This window comes from Oncorhynchus nerka, linkage group LG11 (genome assembly GCF_034236695.1).
Source record: "Oncorhynchus nerka isolate Pitt River linkage group LG11, Oner_Uvic_2.0, whole genome shotgun sequence".
In the NCBI taxonomy this organism is placed as follows: domain Eukaryota; kingdom Metazoa; phylum Chordata; class Actinopteri; order Salmoniformes; family Salmonidae; genus Oncorhynchus; species Oncorhynchus nerka.
The window spans coordinates 29,362,476-29,376,975 of NC_088406.1; the positions used below are offsets into that span (position 1 = coordinate 29,362,476).

Genomic DNA, 14,500 nt, shown 5'->3' on the forward strand with positions numbered 1-14,500 from the left:
ACCCCAAACCTTTGAACGGTAGTATTTACATATGTGGCTTGAGTGACAAACTCTCTGCTCATGGGTAACGACTAGGGAAAGACCCCTGGAATAAGCCACAGTTCTCACCCCTAGAGACAGTCTGTTGGCCACGTTCTGCTTATCTCGGGGATGGATACTGGAACAAAGTCACTGGTAAACATTCTAATACAGTCATTAGCTTACCACATTGTTGCTAGCATGTGAAAGAAACAGTTAATCTGATCTCCCTCTACAGGTCTCTTTGTGTAGAGCACCTTCAAGTTGACCCGTGTAGATAGAACTATAGTTGATTTGGTGGACAATATAGATGGACCACGCCTGGCATTTCAATAAAAACCCACTAACTTGCTTATTTATTTGATGATCAATGATAGTAAAATGAAATAAGGCAACAGTGATTGGCAACCATTGTTCATATTATCATTCAAAACACATTTCCCACTGCGTAAATAAACGTAGAATACAATATGAAATATTATAGAACGATTCAGCTTTAGTGCAATTGTAAACAAGCCAAAGAGGTGATTGTTTTTTGTAGATAAATTATGTTCAAGACAATTCAAAGATACACACCGAAAGACTGCAATCAGTTTCACACTGATGACTCAGGAGGAAATGTAAGCATTTAATTTCCAGTCTTGACACAAGTGTATCTTGTTAACCACCACACCATTATTGGGTGGAATAATCCATTCCTAGCAGAGGGGGGTTCTCGTCTCACTGCTTCTCCGGCCAGCGGTTGAGAGTGAAGGGAGGTGCAGGTAGAACCCCATCAGCACTGTAAACAGGACATGCCTTAAAGTCACAAGGCCAGTCCCTCCATGCGTAGCGCAGGCCGGCTACATTGTTCAGGGAACAGTAATTCGTGGACACTTGGATGGCGCTAAGGCCCCACTGCATTATGGGAGCTGGGACCCACAGTGACAGAGAGTCACAGGGTGCCCTCACCACTGAGCAGCAAATCTGAGGAAGAAACAGTCTTGTTAAGAAATGGTTTCCCCTGACACTTTTCTTTTGCAAGGTGGAAAAGCCTGCATGACAACATGCCAAGCTGCTGACAATAACAAATAAAGAATTCAGACCCAGTTCATCCAGCCCAACATTATCATGGTTGGTAGAAACACTAATAATGATAATAATATTATTGTACTGTCACATACACCAGATAGGTGCAGTGAAATGTGTTGTTTTACAGGGTCATCCATAGTAGTGTGGTGCCTGTGGGGCAAATGAGGGCTTATTGCCTTGCTCATGGGCAGATCACATTTTTCACATTGTCGGATCGGGTATTCAAACAGGCAACATTTTGGTTACCAGCCAAGCACTCTAACCACTAGGTTAAATGCTACCCCATACCTTAGAACTCATTACAACTACAGCCATCACACTTACCTGAAATATATCTTTGGATTGAGTGACAGACACTCTCTGGTCATAGGTTACATTGATATACTGGTCGTTGACCAGGACCCGTCTAGGGAAAGGCCCCTGGAATGAGACGCCCTCCTCCCCATAAGCCACAGCTCTCGCCCCTAGAGACAGTCTATAGGCCACGTCCTGCTTATCCCGGGGATGGATACTGGAACAAAGTCACTGGTAAACAGCTTGTTCCACATTCTAATACCCTCATTAGCATACCACTTAGAATGATGCAATGCATGCATCCTAAGTGGTATGTTAATTTCGATATTGAAACGTAGCCTTGTATTCTCACAGTATTCAAATGTGAACTGCCTGACACTTTATAAGAGTACAGGCTTATCAAATACTGTGGTAGCCATTCTATGATTGTTACTTACCTGCCAAAAGGAGACATTTCATCTCCTAAGTCCATAGCAACAGCCATGAATGTGTTCTTCATACGCAGGTTGGGAGCAAAGCCATAGTCTGCAGTCTGGTGCCAGCGTATGTTTGGAAATCCCTCACTTAAGGAGGCCTTTCTATATGTAGAGACCTCAGGATAAATATATAGACAGAATCAACATAAACAGTGGATAACATCCTGGAGTGATCTATTGTCAAAGCAATGTAGTGATTCCTATGATGCTAGATAGTGGCAAGAAAAAGGTATGTGAACCATTTGGAAATACCTGGGCTCCTGCATAAATTGGTCATACAATTTGATCTGATCTTCATCTAGGTCACAACAAGACACATTCTGCTTAAACTAATAAACAATTATACCTTTTGTCTTTATTGAACACAGCTTGTAAACATTCACCGTGCAGGGTGGGAAAAGTATGTGAACCCTTGGATTTAATAACTGGTTGACCGTCCTTCGGCAGCAATAACCTCAACCAAACGTTTCCTGTAGTTGCGGCTCAGACCTGCATCTCAAGCAGGTTGAGTTCAGGATTCTGACTGGCCACTTCTTTTAAAACCATTCTGTTGTTGATTCATTTCTGTTTTGGGTTATTGTCCTGCTGCATCACCCAACTTCTGTCGAGTTTCAATTGGTGGACATTCTCCTGAAAAATGTCTTGATAACTTGGGAATTCATTTTTCCAGCGATAATAGCAAGCTGTCCAGGCCCGGAGGCAGCAAAGCAGCCCCAAACCATGATGCTCCCTCCACCATACTTTACAGTTGGGATGAGGTTTTGATGTTGGTGTGCTGTGCCTTTTTTTCCTCCTTCCAAACAACTCAACTGTAGTTTCATCTGTCCACAGAATATTTTGCCAGTAGCGCTGTGGAACATCAAGTTGTACTTTTGCAATCTTCAGACGTGCAGCAATATTTTTTGGGGGACAGGAGTGGCTTCTTCCATGGTGTCCTCCCATGAACACCATTCTTATTTGGTGTTTTACATATTGTAGACTCGTCAACAGAGAGGTTAGCATGTTCCAGAGATTTCTGTAAGTCTTTAGCTGAAACTCTAGGAATCTTCTTAACCTCATTGAGCGTTCTGCACTGTGCTCTTGAAGTCATCTTTGCAGGATGGCCACTCTTAGGGAAAATAGATAGCAACTGTGCTGAACCTTCTCCATTCATAGACAATTTGTCCTACTGTGGACTGATGAACATCAAGGCTTTTAAAGATAAAGTTGGAAAGGGTTACAAAAGTATGAAAGTCAACAATTCTTAATCTTAAGTCTTCTGAGATCTTTTGTTCGAGGCATGGTTAACATCAGGCAATGTGTCTTGTGAATAGCAAACTCACATTTTGTGAGTTTTGTTATCAGCAAGGCAGCTCTAACCAACATCTCCAATCTCATCCCATTGATTGGACTTCCAGGTCAGTGGGTTCCTGACTCCAATTAGCTTGGAGAAGTCATTAGCCTAGGTTGTCACATACTTTTTCAACCTTCCTAGATGTAGAGACCGCAGGACAAATATATAGACAGAATCAAATGTAACAGCATAAGCAGTAGTTTATAACATCCCAGTATAATACATTGACAAAGCAATGTAGTGATTGCTACTATGCTAGATAAAGGGACATTTCTTTTTTTGCTGAGATTTGGGACCCTGTCCTTAAAAGAATTCATAAAAATCCAAATAACTTCACAGATCTTCATTGTAAAGGGTTTAAACACTTTCTCATGCTTGTTCAATGATCTATAAAACAATTAATGAACATGCACCTGTGGAATGGTCGTTAAGACACTAACAGACGGTAGGCAATTAAGGTCACAGTTATGAAAACTTAGGCCTTTCTACGGACTCTGAAAAACAAACAAAAAAAGATGCCCAGGGTCCCTGCTCATCTCTGCGAATGTGCCTTAGGCATGCAGCAAGGAGGCATGAGGACTGCAGATGTGGCCAGAGCAATAAATTGCAATGTCCATACAGTGGGACGCCGAAGACAGCGCTACAGGGAGACAGGACGAACATCTGATCGTCCTCCCAGTGGCAGACCACGTGTAACAACCCCTGTACAGGATCGGTACATTCAAACATCGAAGGAATGAGCGTTACACTGAGGCCTTTATTCTGGAGAGGGATCGATTTGGAGGTGGAGGGTCCGTCATGGTCTGGGGCGGTGTCTCACAGAGCTTGTTGTCATTGCAGGCAATCAACGCTGTGCGTTATAGGGAAGACATCCTCCTCCCTCATGTGGTACCCTTCCTGCAGGCTCATCCTGACATGACAATGCCACCAGCCATATTGCTCGTTCTGTGTGTGATTTCCTGCAAGACAGGAATGTCAGTGTTCTGCCATGGCCAGCGAAGAGCCAAGATCTCAATCCCATTGAGCACGTCTGGGACCTGTTGGATCGGAGGGTGAGGGCCATTGCTATTCCCCACAGAAATGTGCCTTGGTAGAAGAGTGGGGTAACATCTCACAGCAAGAACTGGCAAATTTGGTGCAGTCCATGAGGAGGAGATGCACTGCAGTACTTAATGTAGCTGGTGGCCACACCCGATACGGACTTACTTTTGATTTTGACCCCCACCCCCTTTGTTCAGGGACACATTATTCCATTTGTTAGTCACATGTCTGTGGAATCTGTTGAGTTTGTCTCAGTTGTTGAATCTTTTGTTCATACAAATATTTACACGTTAAGTTTGCTGAAAAGAAACGCAGTTGGCAGTGAGAGGACGTTTATTTTTATGCATTCACAGGGGATTAGTTTACATTCACAGGGGATTAGGTGTCACGATAAGGGCCTTATCACACAGCACTGAATGTTCTGCAAACACCAGCCGAGAGGCTTGTAGGACGTCTCAACATCAGCTGCTACAGAATCACAGATATGTTATCAGCGTCGTCTGGTGTCAAACTTTAACCATAACATTTAGTCAGTACCTGTACAAATCCAAAGGGGAAATCTGGTGCAGTCTGTCCCCCTGAGCTCTGGTGGAAAGCCATCCTCCAGTCATCAATCATGGAGGGAAAGGAACAGGAGTATTTCTTCTGATGGTAGTCTGTGTTGGACTCACCTATCACAGGGGTCAAGTCAAGAATTCTTCAGTTTCTATGCTGTTATTGTATGCTAAAAGATGGGAGAAAACAGATGTGACCCCAAGCTGTTTTACCTTGGTACCAGATAGCTCCTTTGATGGTCATGTTGAGAAGTGGATGGATCATGGCATTCCACAACAAAGAGTTAGTCCACACAGACAAATACATTGAAGGTGTATATGGCATGGGGAACCTGGATGAAAAGAAAATAACAGTCCAACTGATATCAAGTACCATAGGTGAGAGGATATTTTAAGGTGCATGCTACCTGTATATTTCTGTAACAATGCTCACATTAACTTAGTCCAAAAGAAACAAGACAGAAATATTCACTAGTCTACTCATCTACAATCCTTAAGAAAATGTCTATAATTGCTGACGTAAGATGTTCGGTAGGTATGCTACTTTACATCTATTGCAAGAGTATAGCTCTAGGGGCCCTGTACCCTTACCCGTTAATCCTGTCCAGGTCACAGTGTTGGAGTGCTCGTGGGGAGGACCATGCCTCTACAGGTGTGCCTCCCCAGCAGGACGTCACTAGGCCGATGGGGTACTTCAGCGCCTTGTACAAGTGGCGCCCAAACATCCAGCACACTGCAGAGTAGTGCTTGAAATCCCCACCACCCAACAACTCTGTTCAGGAGGTTTAAGATTCATTCTCATTATCAACTAAATGTATGAATACCATTTCACTTAGTCAGTTGGCTGACAGCTATCATTTGCATGACATTTCACATGTAATTGAGCTAATAGACTGTATGAGCCTGTCCATACTTGCTGTGGGGACAGACCAGGGCACCTCCACTCCAGCCAGGTCAGTCAGCTCAGTGTCGCTCTGCTCCAAGGCAGCCATAAAGATCCGCACCTGAGGGAACTTGGAGACCAGAGCTAGCTCCTCTGATGCATTGAACACCTTGGAGGACAAGACATAATAATGGTTATTATTACAACTATGCAAACTCAGACTTATTTGAACATTGCAGAGTATACCTGAGAAGTTGTGAAAGCCATGTTGCTCTGTCCCCCACACAGCCAGACATCCCCAAACAGCACGTCTGTGAGAGTGATACTGTGGTTGTTCTGGAGGACTGCAGTCACATTGTAGGGACCGCCAGCTTCCATTGGGACAAGGGTTACCCTCCATATCCCTGGGAAGAGATCCAAAACCATGGATCAGTGAAGGTTACACTAATCTCTTCATATACAGTGCATTCGGAAAGTATTCAGAACCCTTCCCTTGTTCCACATTGTTACAGCCTTATTCTAAAATGGATTAAATAAACACAATTCCTCAATCTACACACAATACCCCATAATGACAAAGCAAATTACATTTGCAAGCATTTCTAAAAACCCATTTTCGCTTTGTCGTGTGTGTAGATTGAGTACATTTTTATTTAATCAATTTTAGAATAAAGGCTATAACGTAACAAAATGTGGAAAAAGTCAAGGTGTCTGAATATTTCCAAATACACTGTACATTGCAAGGCAGAAAAAGTGGGACACTGAGCACAATTAACTTCAAACGTGCTTTTTTTGTCCCTCACACTTCCTCAGCTTTTTCCTCATTCTGACAGACATGTCACAGTCACCTTTACAGTACGATGTTAACATTTGTTAGAAAAATAACTTGACACGAGCTTAGGGTTTTATCAACTCTCCTTGAAATGACAGTTCTGCTTACTTCATCCTCAACCTCATGACATGACTGGATAGGCACGCTAAACTAAAGGCATTGTTGGGATCAGATAACTCACCGGCAGCCACACTGACAGCAGGTGCATTGTTAGTGACTGGTCCTTCTGATAGAAAGACTGTGACCTCAGCATCATCGGGTCCATAGCCCCACAACACAGCCCTCTCTGGGGCCTTCTGCAGAACCATGTGATCACCATAATAGGAGGCAAATTGGAACCTACCACCTGGAAACAAAAAACAATATTATTAAATCTACTGTATTAGAAAATATTTATCCAAGTCAATATTCAAGGCAATTAAACAATCAACACACATATTCAAAGTTACCCTTTCAAATGTTATTTGACAGTATGCATAAAGCCCAATAAAATATCTTGACACATTTACCTGTTCAGTTGCCTTGACAGTAAAATGCATAATTCAATGTACAGTGCATTCAAAAAGTATTCAGACCCCTTGACCTTCTGCTACATTACAGCCTTATTCTAAAATTGATTAAATAAAAAAAACATAATTCCTCAACCTACACACACACACACACACACCACACACAATACCCCATAATGACAAAGCGAAAACAGGTTTAGAAAAACATTATTTAAGTAAGTATTCAGACTCCTTTGCTATGAGACTCGAAATTGAGCTCAGGTGCATCCTTTCCATTGATTATCCTTAAGATGTTACCACAACTTAGAGTCCACCTGTGGTAAATTCAACTGACTGGACATGATTTGGAAAGGCACACACGTCGATATAAGGTCCTACAGCTGACAGTGCATGTCAGAGAGAGAAAAACCAAGCCATGGGGTCAAAGGAATTGTCTGTAGAGCTCCAAGACAGGATTGTGTCAAAGCACAGATCTGGGGAAGGGTATTATGCAGCATTGAAAGTCCCCAAGAACATAGTTCATCATTCTTAAAATGGAAGAAGTTTGGAACCACCAAGACTCTTCCAAGCGCTGGCTGCCTGGCCAAAGTGAGCAATCGGGGGAGAAGGGCCTTGGTCAGGGAGGTGACCAAGAACCAGATGGTCACTCTGACAAAGCTCCAGAGTTCCTCTATGGAGATGGGAGGACCTTCCAGAAGGACAACCATCTGTGCAACACTCCACCAATCAGGCCTTTATGGTAGAGTGGCCAGACGGAACCATTCCTCAGTAAAAAAAAGGCACATGACAGCCTGCATGGAGTTTCCCAAAGGCACCTAAAGGATTCTCAGACCATGAGAAATGAGATTCTCTGGTGTGATGAAACCAAGGTTGAAGTCTTTGGCCTGAATGCCAAGTGGCACATCTGGAGGAAACCTGGCACCATCCTTACGGTGAAGCATTATGGTGGTAGCATCATGCTGTGGGGATGGTTTTTCAGCGGCATGGCCTGGGAGACAAGTCAGGATTGAGGGAAAGATGAACGGAGAGATCCTTGATGAAATCTGGGGTGAAGGTTCACCTTCCAACAGGACAACAATTCTAAGCACACAGCCAAGACAACACAGGAGTGGCTTCAGGAAAAGTCTCTGAATGTCCTTGAGTGGTCCTGCCAGAGCCCGGACTTAAAGCCCGGACCTGAAAATAGCTGTGCAGCGAGGCTCCCCATCCATCCTGACAGAGCTAGAGAGGATCTGCAGAGAAGAATGGGAGAAACTCCCCAAATACAGGTGTGCCAAGCTTGCAGCATCATACCCAACAAGTCGAGGCTGTAATCACTGTCAAAGTTCTGAGTCAAGGGTCTGAATACTTACAGTAAGTCAAAAGTTTGTACACACACACCTAATCATTCCAGGGTTTCTTTATTTTTACTAATTTCTACATTGTAGATCAATAGTGAAGACAGAAGACAAACTATAAAATAACACATATGGAATCATGTAGTAACCAAAAAAATCAAATAAAAATATGTATGAGATTCTTCAAAATAGCCACCCTTTAACTTGATGACAGCTTTGCATACTCTTGGCATTCTCTCAACCAGCTTCATGGAGGCAGGGCCATGGAATGCAGTTTAATTAACAGGTGTGCCTTGTTAAAAAGTTAATTTGTTGAATTATTTCCTTCTTAATGCATTTGAGCCAATCTGTTGTGCTGTGACAAGGTAGGGGTGGTATATACAGAAGATTTGTCCTATTTGGTAAAAGACCAAGTCCATATTATGGCAAGAACAGCACAAATAAGCAAAGGGAAATGACAGTCCATCTTTACTGGCTATAATGAGTCCCGCCAAAGGAAAGGAAGACCCAGAGTTACCTCTGCTGCAGAGGATAAGTTCATTAGAGATAACTGCACCTCAGATTGCAGCCCCTACACTGCAGTACTTAATGCAGCTGGCTGCCACACCAAATACTGACTGTTACTTTTGACCCCCCTTTAATCAATTTCTGTGGAACTTGTTCAGTTTGTCACAGTTGTTGAATCTTATGTTCATAAGAATATTTAAACATGTTAAATTTGCTGAAAATAAAACGCAGTTGACAGTGAGAGGACATTGTTTTTTTGCTGAGTTTACATATATACACAGTGCTGTGAAAAAGTATGACCCCTTCCTGATTTTCTCTATTTGTTCATATTTTTGATACGGAATGTTATAAGATCAACTAAAACCTAATATTAGATAAAAGGGAACCAGAGTTTACAAATAATTTTAAAATACTTTAACAAACTCATGCAACACCCAATTCCCTTATGAAAAAGTAATTGCCCCCTTACACACAATAACAGATTGTGCCACCTTCAGCTGCAATGACCGCAACCAAATACTTCCTCCTCGACGTCGAGGAATTTTGGCCCACTCTTGCAGTCATAACTGCTTTAGCTCAACGACTTTTGGGTTTTCAAGCATGAACTGTTCATTTCAAGTCCTGCCACAACATCAAATTGTTCTAAAACTTCAAATGTGTTGCTTTTTAACCATTTTCATTTAGACTGGATTGTTTGTTTTGGATCATTGTCTTGCTGCATGACCCAGCTGCGCTTCAGTTTCAGCTCACATATGGATGGCCTGACATCCTCCTGTAGAATTCTCTTATACAGAGCAGAATTCATGGTTCCTTCTATTAAAGGCAAGTCATCCAGATCCCGAGGAAGCAAAGCATCCCCAAACCATCACACTACCACCACTATGCTTGACAGTTGGTATAAGGTTCTTACTGTGGAATGCAGAGTTTGGTTTTCGCCAGACATAATGGAACCCATGTCATCCAAAAAGTTGACTCAAGTTTGCCAAAAAGCACCTGGATGACCATCAAAACTCTTGAAAGAATGTTCTATAGACAGATGGACACTTCATTAAGTCAGGACTCGTATTGGATTACCCATGCCTCCTTGCCTGTCCAACATTTCCTCACCTCCCACCCCTTCTAATGCGACTAGCCCCGACGCTCCTCCCTCTTTTTCCCCTGCCCTGCTACGAAGCTTCTCCCTGCAGGCGGTCACTGAGTCCGAGGTGCTAAAGGAGCTCTTTAAACGTGACCCCCAAAAAACATCTGGGTCAGATGGTTTAGACCCTTTTTTCTTTAAGGTTGCTGCCCCTATCATCTCCAAGCCTATCTCTGACCCTTTTAACCGGCCTCTCCTCTCCTCTCCGGGGAGGTTCCCATTGCTTGGAAGGCAGCCACAGCCCCCCCTTTAAATGAAGGATGAAATCAAAGACTGCAGTGTATAAAGTCAGAACATCTGCCGTCTCAGCCATTGCCTGTCAGCAAGGAAGTACACCAAGGCTCGATCCTAGGCCCCACATTCGTCTCAATTTATCTTCCTACTGCTTGAGCTCTCTCATCCATTTATATGCAAATGAAAGCTGGCCCCTCCCCGGATTTTGTGTTAAACGCTCTACAACAAAGCTTTCTTAGCATCCAACAAGCTTTCTCTGCCCTTAACTTTGTTCTGAACACCTCCAAAACAAAAGGTAATTTGGTTTGGTAAGAAGAATGCCCCTCTCCCCACAGGGATTACTACCTCGGAGGGTTTAGAGCTTGAGGTAGTCCTCATACAAGTACTTGGGAGTATGGCTAGACAGCACACCATCCTTCTCTCAGCACATATCAAAACTGCAGGCTAAAGTCAAATCTAGACTTGGTTTCCTCTATTGTAAATCGTTCCTCTTTCACCCCAGCTGCCAAACTAACAATGATTCAGTTGACCATCCTACCCATGCTAGATTATGGAGAGGATTAATAGATCGGCAGGTAAGGGTGCTCTCGAGTGGCTAGATGTTCTTTTCCATTCGGCCATCAGATTTGCCACCAATGCTCCTTATAGGACACTGCACTCTATACTTCTCTGTAAACTGGGCATCTCTGTATACCTGTCGCAAGACCCACTGGTTGATGCTTATTTATTAAAAAAAACTCTTAGGCCTCACTCCCCCCTATCTGAGACATCTACTGCAGCCTTCATCCACATACAACACCCGTTCTGCCAGTCACATTCTGTTAAAGGTTCCCAAAGCACACACATCCCTGGGTCGCTCGTCTTTTCAGTTCACTGCAGCTAGAACGAGCTGCAACAAACACTCAAACGGGACAGTTCTCTCCATCTCCTAATTCAAAGACTCAATCATGAACACTCTTACTGACAGTTGTGGCTGCTTCGTGTGATGTATTGTCGTCTCTACCTTCTTTCCCTTTGTGCTGTTGTCTGTGCCCAATAATGTCTGTACCATGTTTTGCGCTGCTACCATGTTGTCATGTTGCTACCATGCTGTGTTGTCATGTGTTGCTGCTTTGGTAATATGTGTAATCCCAGCCCCCGTCCCCGCAGGAGGCATTTCGGTAGGCCGTCATTGTAAATAAGAATGTTCTTAACTGACTTAAAAAGGTAAAACAAATAATAAATGTCAAAATTATAACTTTTTGGATGACATTGGTCCCTATCATCAACTGATTTGAGCCAGTAACGTAAACTCACCCCATTCCGTACAAATGTGCGTAACCGCGACATTCAAACAAGGCTACAAAGAAAACTAATGGGACTGTAGCGACTGTGTTGACTTCAACATGGTAATGGAGCTAGCTATAGTATTGGAAAAAAGTTCGGGGGAGAAAAAAAAATAAAAAAAATAAATGGACCCTCCGTTACATGTCATAACGTACAGCAGGCATAAAATAAGTAATGTCTTACAATCTCTCTCCGCCAGGTGTAGCACTTCTCTCATCGTTTAAAAACAAGAAATGGACAGTGGCGGAGTAAGGGGGGATACCTAGTCATTTTTCCCGTCATCATTGCATGCGATCATCATTCTCAAAGCCGCTGTTTACTTCTAAGATCACTTTGGCAACGCCCTAAAACCCCGATTCAAATTAGACACAAACAGGTATGTACTGACACATTATATAAACTCTTTAGTGTTTTATTTACATTTTTGAGGCGATAAGGTGATGAGTTGGACAGATCGAGTGAAAAAAGCAAATTTTCCCACACAACATCTCTCCTTCTTACTATCACGCATTAGTTTCGCTTCCCCACCCGCCATTTTTAAAAAGACCCGACGGGGCTCATTGCCTGTTTGAATTATGCAGAAAGGGGCAGTGTTTAAGTCATGTAATTGATTTTTTTAGAAAGTGGAGAAATGATGCTTTACAATGGTATTGACATTACAGTTGATCTGGAAGTATTACGTTTTTGGGGCGCTAAAATAAGGGCAATTGTACGGACCAATGCGATGTACGAGTTTACGTTATATGGCTGTGGATTGACTGCATTGTTTGAATGGAATGTTGGCATATTGGCAGTTAATTTGAAAAAGTGTATGGAATCATTCCTCTAAAACTGTCTGGCTAGGTAGCTAACTAACATACCGTGCACATAAATTGTTCACATTCAATGTTTTACACATCATCTTATCACAGCACTGGCAAATCGAGGTTGACCAACTCCCTGACCAACATGGCTGACCTTTGGACCATCATAAGAAGGTTCTAGTATTCCTAAATCCATGGGTAGCAATTAAAATAAGTATTAAACAAGAAATTAACACTCACCATAGGCATACAATGATCCTAAAATAGTGAGAAAACACAAACATATCTTCAGACACATTGTTAAACTTGACCTGCAGCTAACGTTAGCTAGGCTACACTACCATCCAAACAAGGAAGTAATTGCCTTTTAAGCGCTAAATGTCACGTGATTTTTCTTCCTATTTCATCTGGAACATTATAACGCTGTTTCTAACAATGTACTGAAGGTCAGTGTGATACGTATCAGTCTGTCGCTCACACATGTTCACATTGATAATAATCAAGCCCGCTACAGTACTATTTATCATAGTTCGGCAACTTTTGTTTTGATTTGTGAACGGGGAAAAATGCAGACTACAGCGGCTGCGAAGGACAAACAGTGCGACAGTGAAAACGTTATGTTAGTAGCCTACAGCTTCATTGGTCCACAACCAACTCTGGGAATACTCCGGTAACTGCCTCAGTAGCGTGTGAGTGCATCAGACAAATGTTGCATCAAATTAAAATTGTATGAGCATCATGGTATATTTTTAAGCATATTATTATGTTGGCTATCTTAAAAATTGGAGGATGTTGAATGAAGAGGGGGAGTAGGGTAGCTATAGCAGGTTATTACTGTTGCATCAATATTGGTTGACGCCACATGTTTCTTCCAGTTAATATTTAAATAGTGCGACTGTGATTATTGCACAGTAAAACAGACTGAATAAGTCAAACACAATATTAATGTGTTTATGGAAGACATTTTGTTTTTACATGTTGGCCTTTTGTGAAGACATGAACATGCCATGATTTACTGGCATGCATATAATTAAACTAAACTTCCATTCAGTAGATATTAGTGATTGATGATGGCACACCTGCAAGCCACTTCTAACAGTAGAGTTACAAAACGTGCCATTCAAATACAGTATAGCTTACCATCATATGATAAACAACACACTGTAAAAATGAGGATATTGTTTTTCATTGTGTATTTAGAAGTACAGTATCTCCTCAGAGGATTATAAATGTCTGAGAAACTGTGTTCTCTTAGATGTTAGTATATGTATAATTGGATTTTCATTAACAGACAGTGCTTTGAATGTATTTCTTTGTCTGAGCCGGACTATAATATGGCTATACAGACTAATCTTGTTTTTCTAATCCTACACATTTAGAGATTTTGCAGTGCTAGCAAACACATGTGTGTAGGAGGTACAGAACAGTGCATCACAAGACATCTCAAAAGAAGTGCACTGGTTGCTGGAGGATCTGAAGGAGTCAAAGAGGAACACAACAAAAAAATATTGCAGGAAAGTTTGCAGGTGTTAGTCATGCAGTAAATCAATTTACGTCGGGATTTTGGCGTTGAGGCCCTTAATCTACTTTCCCAGTCAGATGAACTCTTGGCTAGCATTTGTATGTCTCTGTGTGCAGTTTGAAGGAAGTTGCTAACTAGCACAAGTGCAATTGATAACTAGTGTTGCTAGCAGATACAAAGACTTCCAATTATTCCACTAACGCTAGTTAGCATTGGCTCGTGAAACTGCCTCTAACTTCCTTCATAGTGGGCACAGAGACATAAAAATTGTATCCATGAGTTAAGATGAATGTTTTAGTACACCTTAAATCTGTCTCATAACCTCTTACACCCATGTCTTTCGTCTCCTTAACGTTGGTGGCAGCTCAGTTTTAGTGTTACAAAACACTTTATTTTAACATTGATGTCACTTGTTGAATCCACTTCAATCTGTAGAGATGAAGGGGAGGAGACACTTAAAGGTTCAATAAAAAAAAAATCCTTATTTAACCTTTAACTAAATGTACATTTATTTTGAAATTGAAATGTATTTAAGCCTCGAGACAATGGAGTCATGGATTGTGTATGTGTGCCATTGAGGTGCCTTTGAACGGGGTATGGTAGTAGGTGGCAGGCACACTGG

The 14,500-nt window shown here is 42.1% G+C and overlaps 1 protein-coding gene across 1 annotated transcript; it reads right to left on the reverse strand.

Annotated features, from left to right (window-relative positions):
- Window positions 1-345: 345 nt before the first annotated feature.
- siae (sialic acid acetylesterase) lies at window positions 346-12,894 on the reverse strand. Its single transcript, XM_029672256.2, has 10 exons — window positions 12,597-12,894; window positions 6,684-6,848; window positions 5,917-6,074; window positions 5,701-5,839; window positions 5,379-5,559; window positions 5,001-5,119; window positions 4,771-4,904; window positions 1,821-1,975; window positions 1,414-1,600; window positions 346-984 (listed from the first exon to the last, which is right to left on the reverse strand). The coding sequence occupies exons 1-10, from the start codon at window positions 12,652-12,654 to the stop codon at window positions 739-741; spliced, it is 1,542 nt and encodes a 513-aa protein (XP_029528116.1). The 5' UTR covers window positions 12,655-12,894; the 3' UTR covers window positions 346-738.
- Between the last annotated feature and the right edge of the window lie 1,606 nt (window positions 12,895-14,500).

Coding starts and splice junctions, on each gene's coding strand:
- siae (XM_029672256.2), bottom strand. CDS start 12,654: ATGTGTCTGAAGATATGTTTGTGTTTTCTCACTATTTTAGGATCATTG. Junction 5,560..5,700: donor CTGGTCTGTCCCCACAGCAA/GTATGGACAGGC, acceptor CCTCCTGAACAG/AGTTGTTGGGTGGTGGGGAT. Junction 1,601..1,820: donor GAAATGTCTCCTTTTGGCAG/GTAAGTAACAAT, acceptor ACTTTGTTCCAG/TATCCATCCCCGGGATAAGC.